We start from the raw sequence: 18,880 nt of genomic DNA, 5'->3' as shown, positions 1-18,880 counted from the left end.
GAGGAGCTTACAGTTTTGAAATCCAAGAGTATTTTAGGGACAAAATTCCAGCAGAGGTGCTCTGGCATATTGGACAGCAAACTAACCTCCAAATCAAGATCAGACTAATGAGCAGTGACCTTGCAGGTAATGAATCCAAGAGAAGGAAGAAGTCATTTAGGGCAAGATGTGCGAGTGGCAGCAGCTTGGGAACATGGCATGAAGGCAAGGTCTGTTCAGAGTTAATTCTAAGGTAACCTGTGGGGAAAGTGTAACTTGAGACATCAGTAAACAGGTGTGGTTACCTGATTTTACCTAAGCTTGTATAAATAAGGGTCTACACTTAACCAGATGACTGGACCAATGGTTGACTGAGAACAAGTGATCATTTAGCCCCTTTGTTCCATTCACTTCCCTTTTGTTCATTCATCCTGGTCTCACTGAGTCATCTTCTTTCCTACTCTTTTGTCCTAAGCATGTCCTCAGATCCTGTCCCCCAAGAGCTCCATTGTTATTATAATTTAGATTAGATCCTGTGGTTCCGATCAGTAGCATCAGATCAGTTGGCAAACGGTGCAGTTCCTTCTCATGCTGAGGAGGGTTCGTCCCACTGGAGCATTTGAGTACACTGAGGCACCACAGCAGATCTAGTCATTCCCTAACTTGGATGTGTTAGCGGTTTCCAAGGTTGGGGAATAACAAATGTTGTTCAGTTATTTCAGTTGTGTGTCTACTCTTCCTGATTCTTTTTGGGGAGTTTTCTAGGCAAAGATACAGGAGTAGCTTGCCATTTCCTTCTCCAGCTTATTTTATAGATGAGGAAACTGAGGCAAATGGTGAAGTGACTTGCCTAGGGTCAAGCAGCTAGCGAGTGTCTGAGGCCAAATTTGAACTCCAGAAGATTAGTCTTCCTAACTCCAGGTCCAGTGCTGTAGGCATGATCACAGCCCTTAGCAGCCCCAGGAATAAATGAGGCTATTGTTTTTGCATATATTCACAATGATGGCATTGGCTCAAAGAGTACCATTATCCTCCAGAAAGCGCAAATTCGGGTGTGACTCTACCATTAGTGCCTTAGACGCTGACTCCTCCCTAGGCCTACTGGTGTCCAATTTATTGTTTTGATGAGGTTGAAGTGGAAGATCCAGGCATTCGTTTTCTCAATTGATCAAGTGTGTCCACTGCTCATGTCTCTTGACCATCGCCTCCTCCTCTAAGACTACCTAGAGCTGTTCTATTTTTATCTTGTGGGCTGTGATTCATAAGTTCTGGGTCCCTAATTAGACCGGGAGTTCCTGGAGGACATCCGCTGGTTTTGCCTTCCTCCATATTGCCAGAGTTTACCACAGAGCCTGGCTTAATCAATGCGGGTTAATTAATAATTATTTCCTGCCCTTGTTATCTATTGTATTGCAGTGAGTTGCTCTCATTTGGAGCACTTGTCTCCTGAGCAATGATGACTAAAGAGGGGTTGGACAGGCCCAGGAGAGACTGGGTCTTGGCACTGAGCTTTCTCTTCATCTCTGACCCTCTCGAGCTGTGTGACCTCCTCTCTGAACCACCTATATGCCACTCCCATCCATCAAAGGGCAGCATGTTGTGGCCCAGGTGGCTTCCTCTCTCTTCCCACTGTTCCCAGGAGGTGGAGTCAGGCAGGAGCATTTTGTTCCTTTGGTTTTCCAGGAGAAGATGCTTCTTTGGCTAGAAAGATGATGAGGAGACAAGAGACTCTCCTGCCCATATTCCTGCCATCTTCTCTGGTGGTTGTTCCCTTTGCCTTTTTTGGAGCTTTGAGAATGTCATTTTCCTTGGAGTAACCAACCTCCCATACAACAGTGACTAGAGTCCAGAAGACAGCAGGGTTGAACAATCAGATGAGCATCCTTCCCAAGCCTGTTGTAGTATCTCTACTTGTGCAGGGACCACCATGCTGGGCAAGGGGGCTGCCAGGGGGACATAGCTCAGCCATGCTAACTAGGCAGAAGGGAGCCTGTTCCAAGGGGACAGGGCAGGAAGCAGAACCTGGACTAAGCCAGGTCTGGCAGGAAGCTGGCCTTAAGCAGGCAAAAGGGGCAGATGAGGAAGGGCCTTCCTGGCAGGAAGACAGCCTCAGTACAAATGGAGAGACAAATGTGTTTAAGCATCACTGACTTGTAAGAGTAAAGTGAGTTTGTGCTCAAATGAGAGCAGCAATATGGCTGACATTCCACATATCCCATCTCATTTGGTCCTTAAATCAAGCCTTTGAGGAAGGTGTTGCTAATTATCTGTTTTGCAGGCTAGTATGGGGGTGCTCCCCACAGAGCACAAGTCTTCCTTAGTAGTTTGCAACTTTGGAGACCTGTGGGACAGTCCACAGAAGATGCCCCACCATTGCTGTCTGAACTCCACAGACCACAACAGGAGTTGAGCAAGACCTCTGTGAAAAAGCTGTGTCCCCAGAGGAGAATTCCTGACAGGCCGGCAGCAATCCTCCGCCCCATTCCTCCAGAGTCAGGGTGCCGACTTCCCAGGGGAGACATTTTAATCAATCTAAGATCCTTCATGATCCAATGCCCCTCTTTTCATCCTTAATAAGATCACTCTAACTCTAAAGCAACTAAGGGGCCCCTTCTTCCTCTGAGACATAGTGCAATAGACAAAAGGTAATCCCTGCTATTTTTCTTTATGATGGAAAAAAAGAGTAGTTTTTCCATTGTTGCATAATTCAAAAAAAGGTAGACTTAACTTTATTTGAGCTTTAAGGGAAAACCAGATGAAGCCAGCTGTGGCCAGTTTCTGCTCCCTGCATTAAAGCTGTCTACACAGCCTTAAGGAATGTTGTCAGCAATGTACTGGGAGCTGTACTCCCTCCCCTCAGGCCTATTTTCATTAGGAGAGCTCCCATCTTGTTTCATCTCTTGGAAGCCAATATTTCTATTCAACAAGTGCCCAATTCTGCCAAAGTCAGACTTGGTGACCCACTGGAAGCTCTGCTAATTAATTGGCAGTCGATGAACACTGAAGTATGTCCGAGCAGGCCTACTCTGCTCCTCATCTTGAGTCAGTCCCCTGCAGCTATCTGCCAAGGTTCTGGGGGCCAAAGAGGGCCTTGCCATGCTGAGAGTCAAGGGGAGATTATTGATGTCTGTGAACCTCCTGCTCCAGAAGCTTTCCGAGCTTCACCAAAATCTTTCTGCATTTCTACAGACAGTGCCTGAGTGAGGCTTCTAACAAGCTCTTTGGATTAGTAGTCGCCACAATATTGACAGGTGGGAAAGAAGAATTCTCCAGGTCTTGCTGCAGGTAATGAGAGAGTTACAGGGAAAGGGATCCCTTCAAAGGTGAAGAGATTGAGCTCCAATTTGACCGCTATACTCTGGTCCTCTTAGGCACCACCTGAGATGGTGATCTTGGCCACAAAAAGTGGGTTTTGGATGGTCTTGTGGAATCCCAGTGGTTTGTGAACTGGAACAAAGTAGAGAACATCATTCTCTGTATCTGTCAGACCCTTTCCTTATAAGAATGCAGCTTTCTTTTCTTCTGATGGTGAAAGGAATAAAGACATAGAACTGGACGTTCCTCAATAGGACTAGGAGAAGAACAATTGGGTCAAAGCCTGAGACCTGGCAGGGAAATTAGAGCCCATCAAGGCTTAGAAAGGAAGAAACTGAGACACAGAGGGTGAGGCTCATGGCCACAAAGAATAGGATTTCAATCCTAGAATCTGAAAAAGTAAGACCTTAGTGGCCTCTCGCCCATTCCATGAGAGGAAAGACTTCCCTCTCCATTCTTGCACACCTAGCCACCCAGTTTCTCCTTGGAGCCTTCCAAGAAGGGGACACTCATCCTTCTCAATGCAGGGTGCTCTGCTTCCCCACAGGTAGATGACTTGGGGAGGGGCACTTCCTCTTGACACTAGGCACAAGCTTTGCTCCTGACCCTGACCTCTGGGACCAAGCAGAATAAATCAGGCTAATTCCCCCACCACAGGTCCCTCCCAGTATCTGAAGGCAGTAATATTGTCTCCTCCTGGTCTTCTCTTCCCCAGCTTAAGCATCCCAGTTCTTTCATGTGCCCGTCAGGTGTCATGGATTCCATGCAAGCCCCCAAATCTGTCTTTTTCAGACGTGCTTTTCTTATCTTGTGCTTGTGGCATTTGATTCATGTAGAAGATTTTAAATTTATCTTCTTGAGTTTCATGTTATTTGATCTTTTTTTAGATTCAGCCCGCCAGGCATTAGACTCCTACTCTCATCTTTCTATACCCTTTTGGGTCCTGACTATCCTTTACTGTCTTGGTAATCCCTATCACTTTTGTGCCATTGGCCAACTCAATGAGAATGCCAGCTACATCTTTATCCAAGTGTTGGATTAAAAAAAATTAAAGGTGGGGCAAGGGCAGATACCTTGGGCATTCCACTGGATATTGGATCAACCAACCAACAGACACATATTCAACTTTTCCTGTGTGCCAGATACTAGAGTGCTAAATACCTGTTTTTAAGGAAATAGAACAGCCTCCTGTGCATAATATCATTGTTTTAGGAGATGAGATGAGTCTAGATGGATACAGAAACGTTCCCTCTCCCTGATAGGTTGGCTCTGGCACCTGGAGTACACCCATAGGAGACTCTTGGCCATGGTGAGAGTAAAGACTGTGACTGTGGCACATCAAGGCTGCTAAGCCCACCTGGAGGGAGCCAGGTCCAAAGCCAGGCTTATCAAGACCTTTTATCCCAAACCCAAACTGATCTCCAAGGGGAAGGAACTCCCCACCCTGACTCTGTCCTCAACAGAAGGCTGGGGCCTTGTTGCACCCCCCATTCTTCCAATGATGCCCAGCCCCATGTGTGCCCAGGCCAGGATGCTCCTTCTTCCCCTATAGCCGTGTGGTCTCACTAAGAACATGGGGAAGGGCTCCCAAGGAGTCTTTCATGTTGCTTGTTTCGTCTGGGTGGCTGGCACTCTCTGACTGTCAATACAAGGAGAGAGGCCACCAAGGTTCACAGAATTACCTCTGTGATTTGACAGCCTCTTCCATTTAGACGACTCCAGAGTCAGCTTCCCTCTGAGGCTCTCATTGAAATTCTAGGCACAGGACCTTCTGTTCGTAGCTTAACCATGTCTCTCATGTTTGCCCTGATTTTGCAAAGCCTCCTTTGTAGCTGAGCTAACGGGAGCCGAATGGTCTAATTGCAGTAAAGAGGCCCTGGAGCTCCTTGTCTCGGGGCCCCATTAAAAAGTGACTGCTTCTGGGGGTGTTCTCTTGACACAACCCAGAGGCTTCTGAGAATCACTCCCAGGGCTGGGGGAAAGCTAATGATCAGGAGAGCAAAGAGGAAGGAAGGTGATAGATCACCCATAGGCCCCAGAGTCCCTCTCCCTTCCCACCATCTATCCCTGGGTCCCCAGTAATTCATCAGAGAGAAGCAGGGAGTCCCTGAAGGCAGCAGGAAGAGCCCTTCCTGCCCAGGGACTCATCCCTTTACAGTCCAGAGGGGCAGAGGAAGGAAAGGAAGACAAACAGACCCTAGCAGAGAGACTTTCTTTTTCCAAAAGAAAATTGAGAAATCAATGCAATTTCTGGGTATCTCCATGGGGCACTCTTCAGAAGGACTGACCTCACCTCTCTACACATACTCACACACCATACATACCGCTATACATCACACACATCACACTCACTTAGCACACACACACCACACCCACATCATACACACCACTACATTCCACACACATATCACACACACACACACACACACACACACACACACACACACACACACACACACGTACTATATACCACACCCATTTTATATACATACCAACTGCATATTTGAGATCTGGGCTTGACTTTGACTTGAGGTTCTTGGTGGTCTGACAGGACAAAGGTCTCTCAACCTCCATAGACATCCATTCTAGGCTATTCTCTAGGTCTTATGCCATTAGATGCTATGTGCCCCAGGACCATTCATACAGGATTTATAAGGCTCACTTGCCCCCTGTGGGAAAGATTCAGAAAGTTTCCCTTTTGGCAACAGTCAGGAAACCTTTCTCCTGTCTTCCTGATTAGGTCAGTCTCCTAAGGCAAAGGTTCTCCAGAATTCCTGGGAACTCCTGGTTCTAAATAGCTCACTCTTTATTATAGGGAAGGAAGAAGGGCTGCATTCTAACCCCTCCCCAGAAGACTGTGTCCCCTGCATTCTCTCCAGAGCCAATATTTGAAGTGGAAATGTCTCTCAATTGATGCATCTCATATTTCTTTTGAGCTACCATAATTCTGCTTTGTTCATACAACATAGTACCTTCTTTGATGAGGGCATGCCATCCTGGGCGATCCTGTGGCAAAGTCTCTCGTGTCTCAGATGGATTCCAAAGTTCTTCAGAGACCTTGAGAGTGTCCTTGTATCGCTTCGTCTGACCACCATGTCAGCACCTGCTTTGTGTGAGTTCTCCAAAAAATAATATTTTTGGCAAGTATACATTGGGCATTTAAACATTGTGGCTGACCACTCTCTGTGGTAGAGTTTGAATGCTTGGCATTTCAGCTTGAGAAAGGATCTCAGTGTCGGGTACCTCATCTTGCCAGTTTATGTTCAGAATCTTCCCAAGCCAATTCAAAGGGAAGTGATTCCATTTCCTGGCATGACGTAGGTAGACTGTCCAGTTTCATAGGCATACACCAGCGAGGTTCAGCACAATGGCTCTGGAGATCTTTAGGTGTGTTAGCAGCCTAATACCTCTTCTCTCCCAGATTTCCTTCCGAGCCTCCCCAACACACTGAGCTAGATCTGGTAATGCATATGTCAATCTCATCATCTATGTGTACATCCCTAGAAAGTATATTGCCAAAGTAGGTGAACTCATCCACAGCACTCAAAACATCTCCATTTGCTGTAAACAATGGTTCCACATATGAATGGTGTGGTGCTGGCTGGAGGAGCACCTGGGCTTTCTTGGTTTTAATTGTCAGGTCAAAATGAGCACAAACAGTAGAGAATCAATCCATACTTTGTTGCATCTTGTCTTCAGAGGCTGCACTGAGTGCATAATCATCTTGGCTTGTAGCCTTTTCAAGTTAAAGACTTTACCATCAGTGTGGTACCTCACCTCGATGCCATTTTTGTCCTTGTTGAGGGCATCTTACAAATGTCACTGAAAACATCATGATAAAAATCATAGGAGCAATTTGGGCATCATCTGGGTCACTCAGCCCCTCCACTCACCTTTCGCTTATTCACCTGATTTCCAACTAAGGTCTGATTAATTAAGTTCAGGTCAAGTTATTGGTATGAAAGAAATTGCCAGAGCATGATTTCATGTTCCACGACCCAATCAGGTCAGAGGCTGCCTCCCTGGCTTGTCTTGGCTGCAGAGTTCCTTCATCCACAGGTACAGATTGCAGACTTGCCCTTTGTCTTCAGAAACCTTGACTGTGGATGTGACCCCTCTGGGGTTGTCCAAGGAATAAGGTGGGAAATTTGAACCCAGATCCTTTGACTTCAAAGTCAGTGCTCTTGCCATCACATCATACTCTTTTGCCTAACTATCTCTATTTAGCTGAACCCTCCAAAGTGAATGCCAGATGTATATTGGGTACTACAGATCCACAAAATTAAAGTGGAGTCCACTGTGGACTGAGGCAGAGCCAGAAAGTGAGGCCAGGTTCTGTGATACTAGCTGGAAAGCTTGAAGTCAGGAAAACCTGAGTTCACATCCTGCTTAAGTTACTTAGCTGTATGACCCTAGCTATATCTTAACCTCTCCGGGCTCTTGTATCCACCAGTAAAATGAGGGCATTAGGTCTGATGATTTCTCAGCTTCCTACCAGCATTAAATCCATGCCTCAGCTAGACTTGTCACATTTAATCTATGAGCCCACCAGCTCCTGTGGGTTCAGGGATTTTCCATACTGGAAGGGTTGGGGAAGGAGGAGGGAGGTGTTCCTGCCCATTTCCTTCCCCTTAGCCTCCTTCCATTTGAAGTGAACTCCTCCCAGTGCCCCTAAGAGACACCCATCACAGACCATCCAAAGAAATATCATGGCCCATGCCAACTGTGATCAGAGAGCCCGGCTGCCCAATTCAAAGATACCAGGTGGAGATTTCTCAGGGGCAGCGATTGAAAATTGCTTAGGACTCATGAATATAAATGGGGCATTCCTCGCGGTGATGTTTTCATTTGAAAATTACCCAGCATTTTGCTCCCCATATAAATGTGTATTTGCTGTGAGAACCTCCTCACTGTGAAATTGATGCATAACTGAATATTAAAATTCACAAATCATAGAGGGGAGGCAACTCTGGAAGGGGAGGGGGACCCTAGGGAGACTGCACCATTGATCCTTTCTAGTTCTCCTGGGCTCCATGGGCCTCCCATACCTGGCCTAAGACCCTCCAAGCCCCCCATCCCCTCCTCCTCTCTGGGTCCTGCTTGGAGGGTACCCATGGCTTCTTAGTACAGAGTCACACACATAATAGACCCTTAAGAAAAGCCAGTTTACTAAATGACTACCACCCCTGCCTTAGACAGTGCCTCCACTCTCTGGCTTTTTAAGGCATTACAAGATTCCCTTTTATAACAGTGAGGAGCACAAGGACACCAGTCCACAGACAAGGGAAGTCCAGGGTCCTAGGATGTTTGCAAAGGCACTAGAAGAAGAAATAGGGCAATAAGCAGACCCTGGAAGAAAGACTGGTTCAGAATTCTTCTAAAGGCAACTTAGTGTATATTGGTCTGCTAATGGTAAGAAAGGGCCACCACATCTCTGGATGACTGAGCTTGTTGGGAACCACAATTTCAACAGAATCTCTTAAGAGACATGGAGAAAGTCCTTTTTCTATGGAGGTAGGAGCTGGCCATTCCTAGAGGATGCTGTTGGACATCAGGGATCACAAAATACTCAAAGTCCAGGGTTTGTTTTGATGGGGTGCAAGCACAGAGCTCCAAAGGGCAAGGAAGGCAGCAGAGGATTTCTCTGTGTCTTGCCTGCAGTTTCTGAATTTTTCCTCCTGTGTTGCTCATCCAAGTGCAGCTATTGTCTGCACTGCAGAACTTTCGGGGCAGCCACTCCAGAACAGAGGAACGAGAGAGGACCTTAGGGGTCAGCAAGATTAACATCCTCTTTTTTTGACAAAAGAGGAATACTGAGGTCTTGGGAGATGAAGGGACTTTCCCCAAGTCACACAGGTGATGCAAGCAGAGATGGGATCTAAACTATGACCCTGAAACTGTTGTCCAGTGCTCAAGCTCTCTCTCTCTGTTTCTCTGTCTTTCTGTCTCTCTCTCTCTCTCTCTCTCTCTCTCTCTCTCTCTCTCTCTCTCTCTCTCTCTCTTTCTCTCTCTTTTCTTTCTCTTTCCATCTTTCTCTGTGTCTGTCTGGCTCTGTTTCTCTGTCTATCTGTCGGTCTGTCTCTGTCTCTGTCACTCTCCTTTTCCTTTGTTTCTGTGTGTGTGTGTGTCTCTCTTTTCCTGTTTCTTTGTCTCCGTCTCCATCTTTTGATCTGTCTCTATCTCTGTCTGTCTGTCTCTGTGTCTCAGTTTGTCTCTCTTTTCCTTTCTGTTTCTTTCTTTTTTTCTCACTCTCTCCCTATTTCTTTATGTCTCTGTCTCTATGTGTCTGTCTATCTCTCTCTCCATGTGTGTCTGTCTCTCCTCTTCATTGGTTTCTGTCTTTATATTTATTTCTTTCTCTCTCTCCATCTTTCTCTGTGTCTCTGTCTCTCTTTTTTAATCTCTTGATCTGACTCTAGCTCTATTTCTCTGTCCATCTGTCTTTCTCTGTCTCTACTTCTATCTCTGTCAATCTGTCTCTATCTCTGTCTCTTTGTTTCTCTTTCTCTCCATCTTCCCAGGTCTCTATCTGCTTCTGTCTTTTTTCTGTCTCTGTATGTTTGTTCCTCCTCCTCCTCCTCTTCTTCTTCTTCTTCTTCCTCTCTCTCTCTCTCTCTCTCTCTCTCTCTCTCTCTCTCTCTCTCTCCCCAGATAACATGTCCTGGACTTAAAAAATGATGTAAATGATATTGATGATCAAAGTAACTTGAACTTTTTCTTCCATTAGGCATCATCCACACACCATTTGCAAACACTCTTTTTCTTCTCTTTCCCCAGGTTTCCAGCCTGTCTTGTCAAATCAGCAGCAAGGCTTCCAAGGCCTTGTGGGCATGTCACAACCACCTCAGAGTCAGAACCTGATCAGCAGCCCACAAGGGAATCAGGTGCAAGGCATGATGGTTCCTTATCCAACCATGTCTTCTTATCAGGTACCTCCTGCCATAGTCCACTTAGCCACCACTTTTCAATGAGGGGGCATGCCCTGGGCAGGCCAGTGTCCACCTCCTCCTCCTTCCCTCAAACAAGACTACAATTCAGCCATTCTTCAGGACTGACTCAGCCATCTCTACCTCCCATCTTTCAAAGAAGGACTCCTCCTCCTCCCAGTAAGGAACATTGTGAGGATTAATTAGTGTTTATGGAGTTCTTTCATGTTCATCATCTACTGGCTGGGCTAATAATTAGCCATGTTCTATCCTCTGCAGCCCACTCTGAAGGAGTGGAGCTAGATAAAGGTCACCATAAAGAAGCAGAGATATGGAGAAAGATCCCCTTCTCAAGCCCAGCAAGGATCCTTCAAAACACGTCTTTGAAAGCCCAAGTCCACCATTGGAATTCTAAAATAGCAGGCTTCAATGACTTGGAGAAATAGCTTCAGTCATTTAACTCTGCCTCTCCTTTTCCTTGACTCGAATGCCCTGAGAAGGTAGTACTAATGCAAAGCAAAGAGTGTCCTCTAAAATATATGTGCTCTGGAAGAGTCTTGATTTGAGCCATACAGTCACTAATTAGCAGAAGAGTTGTGTACATGTGCGTGATGTGCGTGTGAATATACATGGAAACCAAACATTTTCATCCTATAGAAAGAAACCTAATCGAGAATGACCTTGTCCCAAAATCTTTTTGTGGTTTGGGTTGTTGCAGGTCAAGGCAACAAAGCCTTTGCTCTGACAGTGAGCCCTGTGCTAGCCCCAACAGGTTCTCTTAGTCCAGTTCTCAGTCAGCTAACCTGGGAAAGCCTCTCAGAAGAAGGGTATAACCTTGACCACAGGTCCTATCTGGTACCTTTAGTTCCTGTAGGTGACAGGCTGAAGAGAGAGGTAGCAGATAGAGCCCAGAAGGTCATTGTAGAAAGTGTAGACAGAGAGGGTCTTCACCTCACCCAGTGGCTATTCTGATGGTAAAATGGGGCCATGCTCACAGTCAAATGGAACCAGCAGGCACAAAGATGGAACAGTCCCATGGAGAGATGTCCTCCAACAAAAAGCCAATGGAGTTGGTTGCATCCTGTCCCTAGTACATGGATTTCTGAACACAACAAAAGTTGAATAGATTGAATTTGGGGATCGTCTGGGGCAGATGGTTGTGGGGTTGTTTGGGAAGTCTATTGAACTGGCCCCATTCATACAGAAATCCTGCAAAGTGGCTGCAGACCGACAGAGCAAGGCACCGATTCACCTGAATTCACTAAGCATTTGCTAAGTGGTTTCTCTAAGTGAGGAGGCATGCTAGACACAGGAACACCAAGCCCCAGATTGGAGATACTGTGGCCTCAAAGAGATGACATCCGTCTAGGAAAATAGACGTAGGAAATACAGCAAGGGTCGCTTGAAGAAGAAATCAATAATTAGCAGGATGTCCACCAGGTAGCTCCTGAATTGAGCTCCCGGATCACTTCCTGTCAGCTCCCATATGTGACCTGCTGTTCCTTGAACCATTTTGCTACATCATGATTCCCTCAGATGTGCTACATGGCTGAGGGTCATTAAGTTCCAGAGCCATGGAACACAAGGATCTGAGAAAACTTAAAATCACAGATGACCCAGTGGATGATAGACTGTGCCAGGTGTCAGTTAGCGAGCATGCAGTCAATGACTGGCAGGTGAGAAACTGAAAAAAAATCAGTCAGGGAAAACCTGGAAGGATGAGAAGAGGTGATGGTCAGTCAAGTGGTGAAATGCTCAACTCCAGTATGGCACAGATAGCCTAGGAATCTTGAAGGACTTGGAAGAAGAAAGGGATTCAAGGGGTCAGAGAGACATGGAATTTATCTAGTTTAGGAAGGGGGGTGGGGTGGGTTGCAATCTACTCCTGAGGAGTGAAAATACACTAAAAGATATCCAAGAGTTGCCATTTTGGCTAAGATCTGGGCTTTGTAGGGTTTAACAAATGTGTTTTTATTGTCACTGTGTAGATGTTCTTAAGATACCGTATGTGGTTGCCTTAAATGATATGACCAGGATCGCAGATAGGAAGTATGAGAGCCAGGGCCTTTGATTTCCAGTCTTCCCTGTCTGCCACTGCTTCAGGGTCCTGCTCCAGGGCCTTCTCTCCCCAGAACTGACTGCATGAGTTGGTCATTGAAAAAGTTTCTTCAGAGAAAATGTTTTTAGACCCCAACCTTCCAATACTCACTAAGGCCCAACGCCTAAGGCTTCCACAGGACAAAAGGAAGTCCGGGGCCAGTCCTGCTTCCTTTAACCTTCAACTGGAAGAGACCAAGAAGGCAGGAGGATGGGTCAGATGGGAGAGCCAGAGGAGGTACTCCTGGGCTGAGCTGACTTTTGTTTCTCTTCTCTCCAGGTGTCCATGGCTCAGGGTTCTCAAGGTCTGCCCCAGCAATCCTACCAGCAAGCCCTCATGCTCCCTAGCCAGTCAGGTCCAGGAACGGGAACTCTTCCCAACTCTGGCGGCATGCCTGTCTATTGCAATGTCATACCTCCAGACACCCAGAACAACCTGAGGCTCATGACTCCCCACTGCCCCTCCCAGAGTGTCCCAGTGATCTCAGCAAGCTGCAGGACAAACTGTGCCAGTACCCACAATACAGGGTGGCCAGTGAAGTACTAGGCATGGGAGCCAAGGTCACAGGAAGATGAGACCTTGATTGAAGACCATCCACTTCCTCCTGGTCCTGATGGGGAGAGGAGCCAGGTGGGATGAGCATGAGATCCCCTATTCATGATGCTTGAATGGACATTGCTGATATTCACTTACAAATAGAAACCATCACAAAATGTTGGCTGGGTAATGGTGCATACTTTTGTCATGTCTCCTAGGTAATGCCTCACAGCTTAGCTAGGGACATGATTTCATCAAGGTAAGATTATTTCCTACCACTGAACACCACTGTGTAGATTGTAATATTCCTAATTTGAATTAGTTTTGTATTTTGTGTTGAGTTTGTGAAACTAAAAGTATTTAAGAAAATTATATAATAAAATCACATTGTACCAAAGCTGTAATGGAAAAAAACAGAGTTGCTGAATGGAAGGAATAATTTATATACACTATAGAGTTTTTTATGGATATATACTGTATTGTAGTGTTTAACCCAAATAAAACTATTTGACCTTGTGGAAGAAGGTCAGGTTTCTACCACTGGTGTGGGGGCCTCTTTCTTTCAGAATGCCTCCCCTAATCTGTTTCTTTGTGGAATCCTTAAGGCAAGGGGGCCGGGGGGGGGGGGGGGGCGGGGGGGGCCAGTTCACAACTGGTGATGTTATCTGTTCTTCACATTTTATTCTGCATTAGGAAGAGAGTAGTTGCCAATTAGCTGACCACTATCATTCATTTCAATTGAGCAAACATTTGGTGAATACCTTCAGTGACCAGGCATTATGCCAGGTGCTGAAGACTCAAAGGGAAATCGATGACCAGGAAGCAAGCATTTCTTAAGTACCACTGACCATGCACCAGTCTCTGGGGTTGGATAAAGGAAAATAAAATAGCTCCTTCCCTCACAAAACTTCTGCTTTTTCCTTGTCAAGAGACTAAGTTACTAACTTAAGTTGGCATCTTTTTGCATGCTAAACGAAGGAAACCAGAGAATAGAGAAATTCTATTCACTAAACTCTGGTTTCTAAAAATGTTGACTCAACTGAAAGATCAAAACATTTAAATATATTCCCTTTGAATTTGAAATTGAAGGGACCTTTAAGACCAACCATCCATTTTGTAGATAAGTATATTGGGGCCAAGAGATGATAAATGACTTGTCCAAAACAACAAAATACCCCAGGACAATATTCCCTTGAAAATGACCCATACATGAAAATCCTCAATAGAACATGGAGGGCATCATGGACTCTCATGGGCTAGAAGAACGGGCACATTCTTCCAAGACAAAAGAACTTTGCTTATGGTCTGAGGCTGCTGTGTGAGAACTTACGAGGGGAAAATTCACCACCAGTGAAATGTCCATGAGGTGTTGTAAATTGAAGTCCTGAAGACCCATGCAAGAAAGATGAATATGTCAATTAATATGCATCTGAGTTGTGTGTAATTTTCTTTTCATAGTCATAGTTGGTAGACTGGCAAAAAATGAGGAATTGGATGCTAAGCACCAGGGTGTTGTTAAGCAATATTTTAAAGATTAACAACTGTAGAGGACTGGAGATGGGACGAAATATCCAATTGATGGCCTAAACAAATCACATTAATGCAGTGTGATTAATGGGCCTCATTTTCATCAAATTGATGGAATCCCAAGACTCTGTCAACCCTAACTATGATTATATTAGGATCCTATGATAGGCTCATGAGAAATGAAGCCAAAAACAAAAGTAGAAGTTCCTAGGCTCTTTGCAGAGAAGTGAACAGGGGAGATAGAGTCAGTACATAGTCACAGGGAATGAGAAACATCATAGCATAGCACTCCTGGTTTTCTCATCTCCCAGGCCTCAGGGAAAAGAGGCACAAATGACTGTGGATATAACTGCAGCTTCCACATGTGGCAGCATCTATTCCAGGGATGTCAGAGAAGTCAAATTTGCTGGCCTCTGTGATTTGTATTCCATGTTCTCTTCACATGTGTATTTGAATGGCATTCACACTTCTTCTGGGGTCCTGTGGGTCTTCATTCTCCATCACTGGTTAAGACTTGGAAGTTTCTTCTCTTGGTTCTTTCCATACCTGAGGATGAGTTTCCACTAGGACAGGTAAAGTGAACTCCTCAAAAATGGTTAACATCAACTCCCTATTTCTGATATTAAGGATTAGAATCAGAGCACCTTGAGATTTGCAAAGCTCTTCACAAATTTGATCCTCACAGTTTCTATGATATAGGTGCTGCTATGATCTACACTTTACAACTGAAAAAAACTGAGGTAGATAGAGGTTAAGTGACTTACCCACAGTCACACTGCTAGTTAATTTGATCACTCCAGGTTGAGTACTCTAGCCACCACAACTTCCACTCACTAGCTCTATTGACCATATTTTCTCTGCCCTTTCTAGTCCAAAGATCAGAAGAAGACTTGAACAGCTTGTTGCCTTCTCTCCCTCAGTAGTGATTGAGATCCCACTTACTCTATGTAATTGTGCCATCTTGTCTTTGATGCGTAACTGTCCTCCAATATAGTTTAAAATATAAAAAAATCTTGTCTTTATCTCTACTTGGCTGTCCCAGCTGACTCTGAGTGCTTGGGCATGGCTGCCACTCTTCAGGACTATACTTCCCTTTTCTATACGTCCTCTGTTGCCTGGCCTTCCTTTGATCAGTGGTCACCACTTTTGTAAAAATATGTTAATTGATGAGTCTCTTTTGCCCAGGTCTTGTTTTTCATGCTTCCTTCTCTTTCTCTTCTCTGTTAAAAGTTGCCTTCTTAAGAGCTTTTAACCCCTTATAGCCAAATTTCTAGATAGATTTTAAGTCCACTTCCTTCCTACTTCTGTTTGCTCAGAATATTGAACTGATGGAAACAAGCCTCAGACCATCAGGGGGACTTGTCATGGAGTCAATGGTGCCATAGAATAATCCCAATGGTACAAAACAAGCTAATGAGCGTGCCCGTCATCTGATCTCTGATTTGAGGTTGGATGGCCAAGCCATGCATGAGGTGGGACAGGATTTCATGGACCCAGCAGGGAAGAGGAGGAAGGACAGGCAGGGTTTTGTTTGGGAAACTGGGTCACATAAGGAATAATCCTGACTTACTTGATGCTAGAAAAACAATCGCTGTTTTTAAACAAATACACTCCCAGGGATCCAATTGTTTTACTAGCTCCAAACACCACAAACTGAAGAATTAATATTGCGAGTGAACAAAGGAAAGTCTGCAGTACATCCCTTGAAATCACCTTGGAAAATGACAAGGAAACAAGAATTTGCTGGAAGTAGCAGAATTGTCTCAGTTCGTCTGTGTGGGCTTCATTTGTTGATCTGTAAAAATGAGTTGCTAGAGCTCAATGACTTGTAAGGATCCTCTGAACTCTAAATATTAAATCTTTGACCCTATGAATGTATAATTTCATTTTGCTGGTAGATGAGCTCATAGGAAAATTGTAAAGAGAAACAGGAACCCAGAAAAATATTTATTTGGAAATCACAAACAAAGTTGGGGGACAACTTAATCACGAAAACATTTCATTCGTATCCCACTTCCCCAAAATGGTGAGGAATAGAAGCAGGCCACTAAGGAAATCCTAGCCAGTGGTTTTCCAAAAACCTTCAAGTTGGAAAATAGCTCAGACACAGAAGTCACAAGATGCCAATAATGCTGAACTCAAAATATATTTTATCCAAATAACCAATGAACAGAACACCGGCCTAGATGCTGGAGAAATAAAAGAAAAATGAAATGGTTCCTGACCTCCAAAAGCTTATGTTCCATTGGAGGCACCAAGTGGTGCACAACTGGAGGTATACACGATGCAAAACCACCATGTGATTTTGGGGTGGGGGAGGGTCAAGGGATGCCTTAGGTAGAAGGGAGGGTCCAAGTTAGACCTGGAGGGAGGCCAGGTCTCTAAGAGGTAGGGATGAGCAGGGTGGGAAACCCAAGTACAGGATGGCCAAAAGTCAGGCTCAGATGACAGAAGAACTTATGAGCGCTAGGAAGTACCAGAAGTTTGAGGTAGCACTCTGTGTGGATGAGCCTTGAAGTCCCAATTTGGCCAACATCTGCCCTTTCTCTGTGGTTGTCACATGCTCCTTGGCAGGAGTCACCCATCACCACCTCTCATCTTCTCTTGCCCAGAGCCTTCCAGAGTCACCAGAAGCCACCCCCTCTTCAAATCAACAAGTCATCAAGCATTAATCAAGTGGCTACTGCCATGTGGACACTATGCTAAACACTGGGGATGCAGAGAAAGGCCCAAACCATCCCCACCCTCAAAGGAGCTCATAATCTAATGAGGGAGACCACATGCAGGCAATTAAAAACAAAAATGTCATAGACAGGATCATCTGGAGGCAATCTCAGAGGGAAGGTATGAGTATTAAAGGGAGTCCAGAAAAGACTTCTTGCAGAAAGTAGGACTTCAGTTGAGGTTTGAAGCAAGACAGACAGCCAGGAGATGAAGATGAGGAGGGAGAGCATTCCAGACAGGGAAAACAGCAGGAAAAAATTTCCCAGAATTGGGAAACAGCTTATCTTGTGTGAGGAACAGAAAAGATGTCAGTGTCACTAGATAGCAGAGTACATGGAGGGAAAGAAGGTACAAGAAGCTGGAATGGTCAAGGAACAATGTTAAAGGTTTAAAAGTCAGAGGATTTTCTATTTGATCTTGAAGGCAAAGGAGTTTTATTGAGTAGAACTAAGGGATGACATGGTCATATCTGCCCTTTGGCAGCTGAGTGAAGGGTGGCCTGGAGAAGGGAGAGATTTGAGGCAGGGAGACTGCCATCCCCTCCCAGGCATCCAAGTTCAGGCATCTAAGCACGAGGTGATCATACCTTCCACATCCTAACATTTTAACAATTCAAGGCTTTCTGTTTGTTCCTTGGTTGTTTTGAAGGTAGAAAATCAATAATAATGAGCAATTTCAAGCTCTGTGGGACAGTATCATAATAGAGAATAAAGAAAGATTTGTATGCAAAAACTGAGAGATGTGACCGAATTTGAGAAATTGAGTTTTAAAGTCTTGGGAATCTAATAAAGAGATTTTTTCCTTGTCAATACATGGAGAATATTCTAGGTCAGAAAGAAGGGAGGGAGAAGTGTGACACAGCAGAACTATCAAATCCTGACTTCATGACTTCTGTATAATGAATATAGGCACCGGCAATGGCCATTGAGCCTCCAGAATCAAGCCTACCCAGTGTGGGTGAACAATGGCAGAGTGGAATGAATGACCACAGTGATGAGAGACTGTATTGAAAAAATGACAGCATCACAATGTGTGGCCTCATCATTATCATTTTGAAAAAAAGATCAATTTTTTTCACTGACTTTCACCAACAATAGTCGCAGTAGGTAGAGGTTCTTACTGTTCTAGAGAGAAGAGAAGTCAAGTAGGTTACGCCAATATAACTCAAATGAATGCACTGGCCAAGGCAAGTCAAACTATATAAATCAAAGAAGTTAAGAATTTTGATCTTAGTTCTGGATCTGCAATTTCACTGGCATGGGCAACTCCCTTGGAAACTTCCATTGAGTAAGGCAGATCACCAGTTGTGTTTGTGGTCTTGAGCTATGTGGGATGAGGTAACTTACCCAAGGTCACATAGTCTATCCTGGAAGAGGCCAATCTTGCAACCTTTTGATTTCCCTTTTGCTATGGAGGAGCCTACCATCCTTTCTGGCAAGTGCTGGGATGTCATTGCCTCCTAGGGAAGTTTTGTAAAATACCGACCTTGACTCCTAGCTGCCATGTTACTCTGCTATCCACATGTTTGAAGAGAAAGGACTGCTTGATTACAAGTTCCTGCTGAGTTCCTCACCCCATCCCATTCACAGACCCATTGAGTCTCTTCAGGACCGTCCATATATCTGAAGTCAATCGCTGGTTGTCAGAATCCCCTTGGATCCCCACCCTATCTTTTTCTTTAACACTTGATGTCTTTGTACAGTATCCTGCTTCCTCTGTATTGGATAACCTTGTTTTCCTCCCTCACAACAGGGTTTGTGTGTCTTCTGTGTAG

The 18,880-nt window shown here is 44.9% G+C and overlaps 1 protein-coding gene across 12 annotated transcripts in view; it reads left to right on the top strand.

The window, feature by feature from the left end:
• ARPP21 (cAMP regulated phosphoprotein 21) overlaps positions 1-13,367 on the top strand; it is a 100,240-nt gene extending 86,873 nt beyond the window's left edge. For all 12 annotated transcript variants that reach the window (XM_074199323.1, XM_074199320.1, XM_074199318.1 and 9 more), the window contains 2 exons: positions 10,072-10,223; positions 12,598-13,367. In XM_074199323.1, the coding sequence (XP_074055424.1) occupies positions 10,072-10,223; positions 12,598-12,864 (419 nt within the window). In that variant the 3' untranslated portion in view covers positions 12,865-13,367. The remainder of the gene's footprint in view (positions 1-10,071; positions 10,224-12,597) is intronic.
• The last annotated feature ends 5,513 nt before the right edge of the window (positions 13,368-18,880 follow it).

The sequence above is a fragment of the Macrotis lagotis genome, chromosome 8 (genome assembly GCF_037893015.1).
Source record: "Macrotis lagotis isolate mMagLag1 chromosome 8, bilby.v1.9.chrom.fasta, whole genome shotgun sequence".
In the NCBI taxonomy this organism is placed as follows: domain Eukaryota; kingdom Metazoa; phylum Chordata; class Mammalia; order Peramelemorphia; family Peramelidae; genus Macrotis; species Macrotis lagotis.
This window is presented reverse-complemented; position numbering and strand designations above follow the sequence as displayed.